Source organism: Ascaphus truei, chromosome 8 (genome assembly GCF_040206685.1).
Source record: "Ascaphus truei isolate aAscTru1 chromosome 8, aAscTru1.hap1, whole genome shotgun sequence".
NCBI lineage: Eukaryota > Metazoa > Chordata > Amphibia > Anura > Ascaphidae > Ascaphus > Ascaphus truei.
Window position 1 is genome coordinate 522,462 of NC_134490.1, and position 14,626 is coordinate 537,087.

At 61.2% G+C, this 14,626-nt stretch overlaps 1 protein-coding gene across 1 annotated transcript in view; it reads right to left on the reverse strand.

Moving 5' to 3' along the window:
* Positions 1–1,482: 1,482 nt before the first annotated feature.
* The window catches only part of DRGX (dorsal root ganglia homeobox), a 57,328-nt gene continuing 44,184 nt past the window's right edge, over positions 1,483–14,626 (reverse strand). Inside the window, exons 4-6 of the mRNA XM_075610151.1 lie at positions 11,860–12,035; positions 10,424–10,545; positions 1,483–1,954 (exon numbers count right to left, since the gene is read on the reverse strand). Of these exons, the coding sequence (XP_075466266.1) occupies positions 1,692–1,954; positions 10,424–10,545; positions 11,860–12,035 (561 nt within the window). The 3' untranslated portion in view covers positions 1,483–1,691. The remainder of the gene's footprint in view (positions 1,955–10,423; positions 10,546–11,859; positions 12,036–14,626) is intronic.

Sequence of the window (14,626 nt, forward strand, 5' to 3'; positions counted from 1 at the left end):
GAGGGATACTCTGTCAGATACTCAGAGAGATACTCCGTCAGGTACTCAGAGAGATACTCCGTCAGGTACTCAGAGAGATACTCCGTCAGATACTCAGAGAGATACTCCGTCAGATACTCAGAGATACTCCGCCAGAGACTCAGAGGGATACTCCGTCAGATACTCAGAGAGATACTCCGTCAGGTACTCAGAGAGATACTCCGTCAGGTACTCAGAGAGATACTCCGTCAGATACTCAGAGAGATACTCCGTCAGATACTCAGAGATACTCCGTCAGATACTCAGAGATACTCCGTCAGATACTCAGAGAGATACTCCGTCAGATACTCAGAGAGATACTCCGTCAGATACTCAGAGAGATACTCCGCCAGATAGAGAGATACTCCGTCAGATACTCAGAGAGATTCTCCGCCAGATACTCAGAGAGATACTCCGTCAGATACTCAATGGAACGGAGCAATTGTTTCCCACATTTCCCTGTTCTTTAACACAAACACATAACTGATAGTTGCTATCTGTATCTGGGGGAAAGACGGATGACGGAGAATTGTTAATTAAAAAAGTGTTCATTAAAATACCACGCGCTGCGGCTTTAAGAGCGCTCTGTTACAATGTAACCTCTGTTATTAGGAACATCCTGTTTATAAAGACATTTCATCTGACATATGATGTCACTTCTCACAGCCAATGTCCCAGGTTAGCAGCTCCCCCTGCTGGCGGCGACGGGAGCGGCAGCGCGAGGCATAGGAAGTTAGAAGCAGATCCAGCTGCGATGCTGCAGCGCAAATAAGTACTTCAGTATTAGGGGATCCCTGTTTTATTTGGGCGAACAATTGATATTATAAGACCAGCTTTCGGGAGTCCTCGCCCTTTCTCAGGCCGCAATCCTTGTCTTATAATATCTATGTTGGTCCGAATAAAAAAGGTTTCACCTAATACTGAAGTACTTAGTTACTCTGAGAGTTACAGAAATACCCCGGTATATGTAACCCGCAGGAAGGGCTGCAGTGAGGTGATTAACCCCTTCACTCCTGCGCACAGGGGTTAAGGGACTTTGCCGGGTTAACGTGTTTACCACCAGATCCCCTATACATCTCTGGCGGTTAAAAGGTTAACGGAGCCGTGCCCTGCCAAACTTGAGCATGGAAGGGGCTCTGACAATCTCCACTCCAGCAGGTAGAGGGTTAACCCCTGTTAATGTGACAGCTAATGGAAATTGCCCCCCTCCCCCCCCAGCAGGAAAATACACAAATAAATACACTTATAGAAGCTATAGGGGTCTCTGTTGCTGAGTCCACGGTACTCCTGGTTCTCTGGGGGTGCGGAAATCCAGTCCTGTTTTTTTTGTCCCCCTCTTGTCTGTCACTCACTGGCAGCTTCACTCCCACAGTTCTCTGGAGCCTGAGAGCAAATGTCCCATCTCGGCCTGTCCTGCCCCCCCCCCCCCCCGCACACCCTCCCCTTCCCCCGCACCCCCCTATATTATCCTGGGCACGCACTGTCCGGCGCTGGCTGTCCGAGTCAGGCTGTACACAGCGCTGTGTACCTGGTCAGCACTATATAAGAATAAAGATTAGAATCAAAAGGGAGCCTCCAGTTGCCCCAGGCTGGAAGTGTTTCTGCCCCGGGGGGTCGGGGGTGGGTAGCAGTCCTGTGCCCCCTTCTTTCCCTCGCACACCAGGGCAGGCATCTCAGGGACTCTTCACCGCGTGGCTCTGTTCCTGCCCCTGCGGGGCTCTCTCTTGCCCCCCGTCCAGTTGGGGGAGCACAGAACCCCCAGAGTTGCTCCCGGGGGGGGGCAGGAGTTGCGCAGATTGCAGCACGGCTTCGGAGTGCTCCCTCGCCTTCATCCGGAGCGCCGCCACGCTGGCCGTGCGGTGACTCTGACAGGTGTAGGGGGGGAGGAAGGAGAGGGCCAGGGGGTCCGACACACAGCAAGAGCAGAGGGGGCTTCCTGCGGAGGAGAGGGGGACAGCGTTATTCTCAGTGCATTACAACAGGGGGCGCAACACCAGTCCTCAAACCCCCCACCAACTGGTCAGGTTTTCAGAATACCCCTGCTTCAGCACAGGTAGCTCAATCAGTCCCTGCTTCAGCACAGGGGGCTCAATCAGTCCCTGCTTCAGCACAGGTGGCTCAGTCTCTGCTTCAGTACAGGTAGCTCAATCAGAGGCTCAATCTTTGACTGAGCCTCTGATTGAGCCACCTGAGCTGAAGCTGGGATATCCTGAAAACCTGACCTGTTGGGGGGGGGGGGGCTGGTGTTGAGCCCCCCTGCATTACATAATACAGTAGGGGTCCTGGGTAAAGCTGCAATCCCAGAGGCGTGTTTTATTGGGGGTTTTATTGGGGGTCCTCCGGGACCTGGTTTCTGAGATACTGATCGGGACGCGAGTTACTTCCTGTTCTTAATCTCCCGCGTCACGCGGCCAATTGTGAGTAACAGGAACAGTTACACATACACACCGCTCTGCGTGTTACACATACACACCGCTCTGCGTGTTACACATACACACCGCTCTGCGTGTTACACATACACACCGCTCTGCGTGTTACACATACACACTGCTCTGCGTGTTACACATACACACCGCTCTGCGTGTTACACATACACACCGCTCTGCGTGTTACACATACACACCGCTCTGCGTGTTACACATACACACCGCTCTGCGTGTTACACATACACACCGCTCTGCGTGTTACACATACACACCGCTCTGCGTGTTACACATACACACCGCTCTGCGTGTTACACATACACACTGCTCTGCGTGTTACACATACACACTGCTCTGCGTGTTACACACACCGCTCTGCGTGTTACACATACACACCGCTCTGCGTGTTACACATACACACCGCTCTGCGTGTTACACATACACACCGCTCTGCGTGTTACACATACACACCGCTCTGCGTGTTACACATACACACCGCTCTGCGTGTTACACATACACACCGCTCTGCGTGTTACACATACACACCGCTCTGCGTGTTACACATACACACCGCTCTGCGTGTTACACATACACACCGCTCTGCGTGTTACACATACACACTGCTCTGCGTGTTACACACACCGCTCTGCGTGTTACACATACACACCGCTCTGCGTGTTACACATACACACCGCTCTGCGTGTTACACATACACACCGCTCTGCGTGTTACACATACACACTGCTCTGCGTGTTACACATACACACCGCTCTGCGTGTTACACATACACACTGCTCTGCGTGTTACACACACACACCGCTCTGCGTGTCACACACACACACTGCTCTGCAGGTTGCTGCAAGTCCCTGGCAGTGAAGGGGTTACACCTCCATCCTGCCTTCCATTAGCTGCTGATATTGTGCTGAATCAGAGCATCGCTGAGATCATCTGAGCAGATTAATACTTAATGTGAGAGCAGCGCTGTGCCCGCAGAGACCGGCAGGAAGGGCCCCCCCGAATCTCACCGCCCCACGCCTGATCAAAGCACCACACGCAGGAAAACCTATCGACCCGTGTAAACAAGCTTTAACCTCGTCACTGCCAGGGGCTCACCCCACACATACCATTCACAGCAATGTCCCTGCCGGAGACAGGTCAAGCAGTGATTAACCACTTCCCTGCCGGAGACAGGTCAAGCAGTGATTAACCCCTTCCCTGCCGGAGACAGGTCAAGCAGTGATTAACCCCTTCCCTGCCAGAGACAGGTCAAGCAGTGATTAACCCCTTCCCTGCCGGAGACAGGCCAAGCAGCGATTAACCCCATCCCTGCCGGAGACAGGCCAAGCAGCGATTAACCCCTTCCCTGCCGGAGACAGGTCAAGCAGTGATTAACCCCTTCCCTGCCGGAGACAGGCCAAGCAGTGATTAACCCCTTCCCTGCCGGAGACAGGTCAAGCAGTGATTAACCCCTTCCCTGCCGGAGACAGGCCAAGCAGTGATTAACCCCTTCCCTGCCGGAGACAGGCCAAGCAGCGATTAACCCCATCCCTATCGGAGACAGGCCAAGCAATGATTAACCCCTTCCCTGTCGGAGACAGGCCAAGCAGCGATTAACCCCATCCCTGCCGGAGACAGGTCAAGCAGTGATTAACCCCTTCCCTGCCGGAGACAGGCCAAGCAGTGATTAACCCCTTCCCTGCCGGAGACCGACCAAGCAATGAATAACCCCTTCCCTGCCAGAGACAGGCCAAGCAGTGATTAACCCCTTCCCTGCCAGAGACAGGCCAAGCAGTGATTAACCCCTTCCCTGCCAGAGACAGGCCAAGCAGTGATTAACCCTTCCCTGCCAGAGACAGGCCAAGCAATGATTAACCCTTTCCCTGCCAGAGACAGGCCAAGCAATGATTAACCCCTTCCCTGCTGGAGACAGGTCAAGCAGTAATTAACCCTTTCCCTGTCAGAGTAATGCCGGATATGTGGCGCATATTGTGAGTTACCCGGATATGTGGCGCATATTGTGAGTTACCCGGTTATGTGACGCATATTGATACGTTTCTATTATTCTCGCATATCTGCGCAGACAAGAAACCTGTGTCCGAATTTATTTGCGCACACAAATCGCCGATTCAAGCCAATAAGCCGATTCCAAGGTTTCCAAATGTAAACATCGGCGTTTTGTTAAGATTGACTCCTTTTGCTTAGTGTATGGTGCTTAGCCAGGACAGCTCCGGTTTTTGGGCCTCTGTCCCGACTTTTTGGGGCGCTGTCCCAGTTTTCTATCAGCGAGACATGCCCTGTACCCTAAGAGACACTCTCCCTCTACCCCGATCAGAGAGACGTCTTCCTGGCCCCCCGATCAGAGTCACCCTCTGTACCCCGATAAGAGAGACACCCCCTGTACTGGCCGCGCAGGCCCAGTCAACAAGTGCTCATTGCGTATGCGTGGTCGGCAAGCGATCTTTGCGCAAGCGCTGTCGGTGCTCGCCGTTCGCAAAAGCGCAGTCTCTGAGCGCCAGCTGCCCATGGTGCCGCTTGTCCCGGTTTTTGCCGGGATAACGCTGGACACGCTGCGTATAAACATGGAATAAAACGTTATTATTCTGATGTAGAAGTTTATTGAGCGCTGCGACGTGTTGCGTTTCGTTACAAAGTTACTCATTGGGGTTCCGCCGTTTCCATTTTCCTATTTTAGGAATTTCGGGTCAATAACATTTTTTTTCAGGTCTCAAACTTTTTCGTAGGCCCGAGGCGCTGTGTCTAATGGGTAAGATAGCCCTGGGGACAGGGGGCGTCTCTCTGATCGGGGTACAGGGGGTGTCTCTCTGATCGGGGTACGGGGGGTGACTCTCTGATCGGGGTACAGGGGGCGTCTCTCTGATTGGGGGCCAGGGGGTGACTCTCTGATCGGGGGGCAAAGGGGCGTCTCTCTGATTGGGGGACAGGGGGACATGTCTGTGATCGGGGTACAGGGGGCGTCTCCCTGATCGGGGTACAGGAGACGTCTCTCTGATCGGGGTACAGGGGGCGTCTCCCTGATCGGGGTACAGGGGGCGTCTCCCTGATCGGGGTACAGGGGGCGTCTCTGTTAGACAGAGCGAGGACAGGGATTGTACGAGGTCCCAGCGTCAGTCCGAGCTCGTGGTGAACAAGGACACATCCTGCTGCTCCCCAATTAATAAGTGGCCGCTAATAATTAATTGGCGAGGTCGGCTGCCGGCCATTAAAGGATGTGACCGGCTCCGTGGAAGGGAGAATCCACAGGCCCGATGCTTTTAGCAGTAAGTAATTGCAGACGTAGGAAACCTCTTCCGACAGACCACACAATCCTCCCAGCATCCTGTGCTCTGCACGCCAGCCCTCACCCACCCGCTGCTGCAGAGCGCTGCGCTGCCAGCCCTCACCCACCCGCTGCTGCAGAGCGCTGCGCTGCCAGCCCTCACCCACCCGCTGCTGCAGAGCGCTGTGCTGCCAACCCTCACCCACCCGCTGCTGCAGAGCGCTGCGCTGCCAGCCCTCACCCACCCGCTGCTGCAGAGCGCTGTGCTGCCAACCCTCACCCACCCGCTGCTGCAGAGCGCTGCGCTGCCAACACTCACTCACCCACCCACCCGCTGCTGCAGAGCGCTGCGCTGCCAACCCTCACCCACCCGCTGCTGCAGAGCGCTGCGCTGCCAACACTCACCCACCGGCTGCTGCAGAGCGCTGCGCTGCCAGCCCTCACCCACCGGCTGCCGCAGAGCGCTGCGCTGCCAACCCTCACCCACCCGCTGCAGCAGAGCGCTGCGCTGCCAGCCCTCACCCACCGGCTGCCGCAGAGCGCTGCGCTGCCAACCCTCACCCACCGGCTGCTGCAGAGCGCTGCGCTGCCAGCCCTCACCCACCGGCTGCTGCAGAGCGCTGCGCTGCCAACCCTCACCCACCGGCTGCTGCAGAGCGCTGCGCTGCCAACCCTCACCCACCGGCTGCCGCAGAGCGCTGCGCTGCCAACCCTCACCCACCGGCTGCTGCAGAGCGCTGCGCTGCCAACCCTCACCCACCGGCTGCCGCAGAGCGCTGCGCTGCCAACCCTCACCCACCGGCTGCCGCAGAGCGCTGCGCTGCCAACCCTCACCCACCCGCTGCTGCAGAGCGCTGCGCTGCCAACCCTCACCCACCGGCTGCTGCAGAGCGCTGCGCTGCCAACACTCACCCACCGGCTGCTGCAGAGCGCTGCGCTGCCAACCCTCACCCACCGGCTGCTGCAGAGCGCTGCGCTGCCAACCCTCACCCACCCGCTGCTGCAGAGCGCTGCGCTGCCAGCACTCACCCACCCGCTGCTTCAGAGCGCTGCGCTGCCAACACTCACCCACCCGCTGCTGCAGAGCGCTGCGCTGCCAACCCTCACCCACCGGCTGCTGCAGAGCGCTGCGCTGCCAACCCTCACCCACCCGCTGCTGCAGAGCGCTGCGCTGCCAACCCTCACCCACCGGCTGCTGCAGAGCGCTGCGCTGCCAACACTCACCCACCGGCTGCTGCAGAGCGCTGCGCTGCCAACCCTCACCCACCGGCTGCTGCAGAGCGCTGCGCTGCCAACCCTCACCCACCCGCTGCTGCAGAGCGCTGCGCTGCCAACCCTCACCCACCGGCTGCTGCAGAGCGCTGCGCTGCCAACCCTCACCCACCCGCTGCTGCAGAGCGCTGCGCTGCCAACCCTCACCCACCCGCTGCTGCAGAGCGCTGCGCTGCCAACCCTCACCCACCGGCTGCTGCAGAGCGCTGCGCTGCCAGCACTCACCCACCGGCTGCTGCAGAGCGCTGCGCTGCCAACACTCACCCACCGGCTGCTGCAGAGCGCTGCGCTGCCAACACTCACCCACCGGCTGCTGCAGAGCGCTGCGCTGCCAACCCTCACCCACCGGCTGCTGCAGAGCGCTGCGCTGCCAACCCTCACCCACCGGCTGCTGCAGAGCGCTGCGCTGCCAGCACTCACCCACCGGCTGCTGCAGAGCGCTGCGCTGCCAACACTCACCCACCGGCTGCTGCAGAGCGCTGCGCTGCCAACACTCACCCACCGGCTGCTGCAGAGCGCTGCGCTGCCAACCCTCACCCACCGGCTGCTGCAGAGCGCTGCGCTGCCAACCCTCACCCACCGGCTGCTGCAGAGCGCTGCGCTGCCAACCCTCACCCACCCGCTGCTGCAGAGCGCTGCGCTGCCAACCCTCACCCACCGGCTGCTGCAGAGCGCTGCGCTGCCAACCCTCACCCACCGGCTGCTGCAGAGCGCTGCGCTGCCAACCCTCACCCACCGGCTGCTGCAGAGCGCTGCGCTGCCAACCCTCACCCACCGGCTGCTGCAGAGCGCTGCGCTGCCAACCCTCACCCACCGGCTGCTGCAGAGCGCTGCGCTGCCAACCCTCACCCACCGGCTGCTGCAGAGCGCTGCGCTGCCAACCCTCACCCACCGGCTGCTGCAGTGCGCTGCCAACCCTCACCCACCGGCTGCTGCAGAGCGCTGCGCTGCCAACACTCACCCACCAGCTGCTGCAGAGCGCTGCGCTGCCAACCCTCACCCACCCGCTGCTGCAGAGCGCTGCACTGCCAACACTCACCCACCGGCTGCTGCAGAGCGCTGCGCTGCCAACACTCACCCACCCGCTGCTGCAGAGCGCTGCGCTGCCAACACTCACCCACCGGCTGCTGCAGAGCGCTGCGCTGCCAACCCTCACCCACCGGCTGCTGCAGAGCGCTGCGCTGCCAACCCTCACCCACCGGCTGCTGCAGAGCGCTGCCAACCCTCACCCACCGGCTGCTGCAGAGCGCTGCGCTGCCAACCCTCACCCACCCGCTGCTGCAGAGCGCTGCGCTGCCAACCCTCACCCACCCGCTGCTGCAGAGCGCTGCGCTGCCAACACTCACCCACCGGCTGCTGCAGAGCGCTGCGCTGCCAACCCTCACCCACCGGCTGCTGCAGAGCGCTGCGCTGCCAGCCCTCACCCACCGGCTGCTGCAGAGCGCTGCGCTGCCAACCCTCACCCACCGCCTGCTGCAGAGCGCTGCGCTGCCAACCCTCACCCACCCGCTGCTGCAGAGCGCTGCGCTGCCAACCCTCACCCACCGGCTGCTGCAGAGCGCTGCGTGCCAACCCTCACCCACCGGCTGCTGCAGAGCGCTGCGCTGCCAACCCTCACCCACCGGCTGCTGCAGAGCGCTGCGCTGCCAACCCTCACCCACCGGCTGCTGCAGAGCGCTGCGCTGCCAACCCTCACCCACCCGCTGCTGCAGAGCGCTGCGCTGCCAACCCTCACCCACCGGCTGCTGCAGAGCGCTGCGCTGCCAACCCTCACCCACCGGCTGCTGCAGAGCGCTGCCAACCCTCACCCACCGGCTGCTGCAGAGCGCTGCGCTGCCAACCCTCACCCACCGGCTGCTGCAGAGCGCTGCGCTGCCAACCCTCACCCACCGGCTGCTGCAGAGCGCTGCGCTGCCAACCCTCACCCACCGGCTGCTGCAGAGCGCTGCGCTGCCAACCCTCACCCACCGGCTGCTGTAGAGCGCTGCGCTGCCAACCCTCACCCACCGGCTGCTGCAGAGCGCTGCGCTGCCAACCCTCACCCACCGGCTGCTGCAGAGCGCTGCGCTGCCAACCCTCACCCACCCGCTGCTGCAGAGCGCTGCGCTGCCAACCCTCACCCACCGGCTGCTGCAGAGCGCTGCCAACCCTCACCCACCGGCTGCTGCAGAGCGCTGCGCTGCCAACCCTCACCCACCGGCTGCTGCAGAGCGCTGCGCTGCCAACCCTCACCCACCGGCTGCTGCAGAGCGCTGCGCTGCCAACCCTCACCCACCGGCTGCTGCAGAGCGCTGCGCTGCCAACCCTCACCCACCGGCTGCTGCAGAGCGCTGCGCTGCCAACCCTCACCCACCGGCTGCTGCAGAGCGCTGCGCTGCCAACCCTCACCCACCCGCTGCTGCAGAGCGCTGCGCTACCAGCCCTCACCCACCGGCTGCTGCAGAGCGCTGCGCTGCCAACCCTCACCCACCCGCTGCTGCAGAGCGCTGCGCTGCCAGCACTCACCCACCGGCTGCTGCAGAGCGCTGCGCTGCCAACCCTCACCCACCGGCTGCTGCAGAGCGCTGCGCTGCCAACCCAGGGCGAGACCTGCAGAGCACTGCCAACCCAGGGCGAGACCTGCAGAGCACTGCCAACCCAGGGCGAGACCTGCAGAGCACTGCGCTGCAAACCCAGGGCGAGACCTGCAGAGCACTGCGCTGCAAACCCAGGGCGAGACCTGCAGAGTGCTGCGCTGCAAACCCAGGGTGAGACCTGCAGAGTGCTGCGCTGCAAACCCAGGGAGAGACCTGCAGAGCGCTGCGCTGCAAACCCAGGGAGAGACCTGCAGAGTGCTGCGCTGCAAACCCAGGGCGAGACCTGCAGAGCGCTGCGCTGCAAACCCAGGGCGAGACCTGCAGAGCGCTGCAGTGCAAACCCAGAGAAGTGTAGGGTGTAGAGCAGGGGTGTCAAACTCAGTCCTCGGGACCTCACAACAGCCCAGGTTTTATGGATATCCCTGCTTCAGAATAAGTGGCTCAGTCTTCGACTGCCCCACCTGTGCTGAAGCAGGGATATCCTTAAAACCTGACCTGTTGGTGGCCCTTGAGGACCGAGTTGGTCCCCCCTGGTGTAGAGTTTACCTCTGCTTCTTGTTCCAGTGACGCTAGTTCCCCCCCCCCCCCGTGACGCGGCGCTCTGCACTTTAATGCTTTCTACCGCAGAGATCAAATATAATATTTCATGTCTGACGCACAGGCCGCTGCTAAGGGAGCGCGCCCGCTGCTAAGGGAGCGCGCCCGCTGCTAAGGGAGCGCGCCCGCTGCTAAGGGAGCGCCCCGCTGCGCAGGGACCTGGCGTAGGAAGAGTTAATGCCTGGATTCCTTCCCGGGGGTTGGAGGATTTACAGGCCTCATTTTGCAGCCACGAGCTTTCAGGGTGATAAGAGCCTTACCTTTCAGGGAGGCCACGTGTGACAGGGCCTGGGCATAGCTGGCGGTGTTGAGGAGGGCTCCGGGCAGGCAGGAAGGGAAGAAAGACGTGGCTGGTCCCACGGATCTGTCGTGGGACAGACACCTGGGGGGAAAGGGGGGAGGAATGCACCTGGTGTTAACCCATTTACTGCCAGAGGGGGCTGCAATGCAATGCTGTGCCCCTCCATCCGTGAAAGGGTTAATAAGAGATATACTTAATAAACTCAGCCCCCCCCCCATACACTGCCTGTCCCCTCAGTCTCTCTCCCCCCCATACACTGCCTGTCACCTCAGTCTCTCCCCCCATACACTGCCTGTCCCCTCAGTCTCTCTCCCCCCCATACACTGCCTGTCCCCTCAGTCTCTCTCCCCCCCATACACTGCCTGTCACCTCAGTCTCTCCCCCCCATACACTGCCTGTCACCTCAGTCTCTCCCCCCCATACACTGCCTGTCCCTTCAGTCTCTCCCCCCCATACACTGCCTGTCCCCTCAGTCTCTCCCCCCCCCATACACTGCCTGTCCCCTCAGTCTCTCCCCCCATACACTGTCTGTCCCCTCAGTCTCTCCCCCCCCATACACTGTCTGTCCCCTCAGTCTCCCCCCCCCATACACTGCCTGTCCCATCAGTCTCTCCCCCCCATACACTGTCTGTCCCCTCAGTCTCTCCCCCATACACTGCCTGTCCCCTCAGTCTCCCCCCCCCCATACACTGTCTGTCCCCTCAGTCTCCCTCCCCCCATACACTGCCTGTCCCCTCAGTCTCCCCCCCCCCATACACTGCCTGTCCCCTCAGTCTCTCCCCCCCATACACTGCCTGTCCCCTCAGTCTCTCCCCCCCATACACTGTCTGTCCCCTCAGTCTCTCCCCCCCCCCATACACTTTCTGTCCCTTCAGTCTCCCCCCCCCATACACTGTCTCCGATCAGTCTCCTTCCCCCCATACACTGCCTGTCCCCTCAGTCTCCCCCCCCCTCCATACACTGCCTGTCCCCTCAGTCTCCCCCCCCCATACACTGCCTGTCCCCTCAGTCTCCCCCCCCATACACTGCCTGTCCCCTCAGTCTCCCCCCCCCCCATACACTGCCTGTCCCCTCAGTCTCTCCCCCCCATACACTGCCTGTCCTCTCAGTCTCTCCCCCCCATACACTGCCTGTCCCATCAGTCTCCCCCCCCTCCATACACTGCCTGTCCCCTCAGTCTCTCCCCTCCATACACTGCCTGTCCCCTCAGTTTCCCCCCCCCTCCATACACTGCCTGTCCCCTCAGTCTCCCCCCCCATACACTGCCTGCCCCCTCAGTCCCCCCCCATACACTGCCTGTCCCCTCAGTCTCCCCCCATACACTGCCTGTTCCCTCAGTCCCCCCCCATACACTGTCTCCCCTCAGTCTCCCCCTCCCCACGGTGCATCCATTACCTCTGCTGTATATCCAGGTTGTTCTCCTTCTTGTTCCTAGCTGGTTCCCCTGGGGAGGGGGAGCTGAGGTTTCTCCCGGGGGAAGTCACCTCCGGGGCAGTTTCTTTTGCCCCATCCTGCTCACAGCTCCCCCTCTCGGTTTTTCTCCACTTTGCTCTGCGATTCTGGAACCAGACCTGATATAACGAGAGATATAGGAGGGACAGCGTCACATCTGCACGTCTCCGGGCTCTGCAACGCTCCGCAGCGCTCTGCAACGCTCCGCAGCACTCCGCAGCACTCCGCAGCACGCATACTGGAAATGTCATGGAACGAGTAATCCCATTTCTGCTCTCTCTGATCCCCCCCCCCTTCTTTGCAGCTTCTGCCTGTCCGTTCCTGATTTCAGCTGCATGTATTTTCACACACACACACACACACACACACACACACACACACACACACACACACACACACACACACACACACACACACACACACACACACACACACACACACACACACACACACACACACACACACACACACACACACACACACACACACACACACACACACACACACACACACACACACACACACTCTGTGTGATTTATACAATGTTGCTATTCCTGCCTCTGTTCAAGAGGTCTGTGAGTTGCTATAGCAACCTCTGAGATCCTTCTCAGAATGGGCTATTCTGCCCCCCCCCCTGCCTTGCTGGCAGTTAGTTTGTCCCATCTCACTTCCAGTGTGACCCTTGCTCCTCACTTCCTTTTCCACCCTGGACACAGTGAGTAGTACAGCACCTGCCTGCTGCTACCCTGGCAAGGCCTTGTCCTTTTCACCTTTCCCTACTATCAAGCACCCTCACTATAGAGACTCTCTCTCACAACACCATCACCTACAAGTGCCTTTGTGTGTCTCTGCTTTCCCCAATAAAGTGCAGAAAAGACACAGAACTTGTTGTGTAACAGGAACGAGCTGAGCTGCCTGGGGCTATTCACACATCACACGTGGCCCTGGCTTCAGAATAGGAAACATGCAGAGCAATGTGTATACCCTCTTGGGCCCTGAAGAGCACTGGGACGGGCGTTCCCACCGGGCGGGCGGGACGGGCGTTCCCACTGGGCGGGCGGGCGGGACGGGCGTTCCCACTGGGCGGGCGGGACGGGCGTTCCCACTGATCGCACGGGTGGGTGGGCGTTCCCACTTATCGCACGGGTGGGCGGGCGTTCCCACTGATCGGACGGGTGGGCGGGCGGGACGGGCGTTCCCACTGATCGCACGGGTGGGCGGGCGTTCCCACTGATCGGACGGGCGGGCGGGACGGGCGTTCCCACTGATCGCACGGGTGGGCGGGTGTTCCCACTGATCGGGCGGGCGGGACGGGCGTTCCCACTGATCGGACGGGTGGGCGGGCGTTCCCACTGATCGGGTGGGCGGGCGTTCCCACTGATCGGGCGGGACGGGCGTTCCCACTGATCGGACGGGTGGGCGGGCGTTCCCACTGATCGGGCGGGTGGGCGGGCGTTCCCACTGATCGGGCGGGTGGGCGGGCGTTCCCACTGATCGGGCGGGTGGGCGGGCGTTCCCACTGATCGGACGGGTGGGCGGGCGTTCCCACTGATCGGGCGGGACGGGCGTTCCCACTGATCGGACGGGTGGGCGGGCGTTCCCACTGATCGGACGGGTGGGCGGGCGTTCCCACTGATCGGACGGGTGGGCGGGCGTTCCCACTGATCGGGCGGGACTGGCGGGCGTTCCCACTGATCGGGCGGGACTGGCGGGCGTTCCCACTGATCGGGCGGGACTGGCGGGCGTTCCCACTGATCGGACGGGCGGGCGTTCCCACTGATCGGGCGGGCGGGCGTTCCCACTGATCGGGCGGGCGTTCCCACTGATCGGGCGGGCGGGCGTTCCCACTGATCGGGCGGGCGTTCCCACTGATCGGGCGGGTGGGCGGGCGTTCCCACTGATCGGGCGGGCGGGCGTTCCCACTGATCGGGCGGGCGTTCCCACTGATCGGGCGGGCGTTCCCACTGATCGGGCGGGACGGGCGGGCGTTCCCACTGATCGGGGATGCGCAACAATAAAGCGAAATACGGCGTTTTTTTAAATGAGATTCACGCAAACTTTAGCAACTTTCACCAGAATGTGGGGGCAATGGGTGTATATAAAGAGCCGCGTACGCCGGTGTGGGAACGCGCCCCGTGCGCGCACGTTTAATACGTGTGGGAACGCGCCCCGTGCGCGCACGTTTAATACGTGTGGGAACGCGCCCCGTGCGCGCACGTTTAATACGTGTGGGAACGCGCCCCGTGCGCGCACGTTTAATACGTGTGGGAACGCGCCCCGTGCGCGCACGTTTAATACGTGGGAACGCGCCCCGTGCGCGCACGTTTAATACGTGTGGGAACGCGCCCCGTGCGCGCACGTTTAATACGTGTGGGAACGCGCCCCGTGCGCGCACGTTTAATACGTGTGGGAACGCGCCCCGTGCGCGCACGTTAAATACGTGTGGGAACGCGCCCCGTGCGCGCACGTTTAATACGTGTGGGAACGCGCCCCGTGCGCGCACGTTTAATACGTGTGGGAACGCGCCCCGTGCGCGCACGTTTAATACGTGTGGGAACGCGCCCCGTGCGCGCACGTTTAATACGTGTGGGAACGCGCCCCGTGCGCGCACGTTTAATACGTGTGGGAACGCGCCCCGTGCGCGCACGTTTAATACGTGTGGGAACGCGCCCCGTGCGCGCACGTTTAATACGTGTGGGAACGCGCCCCG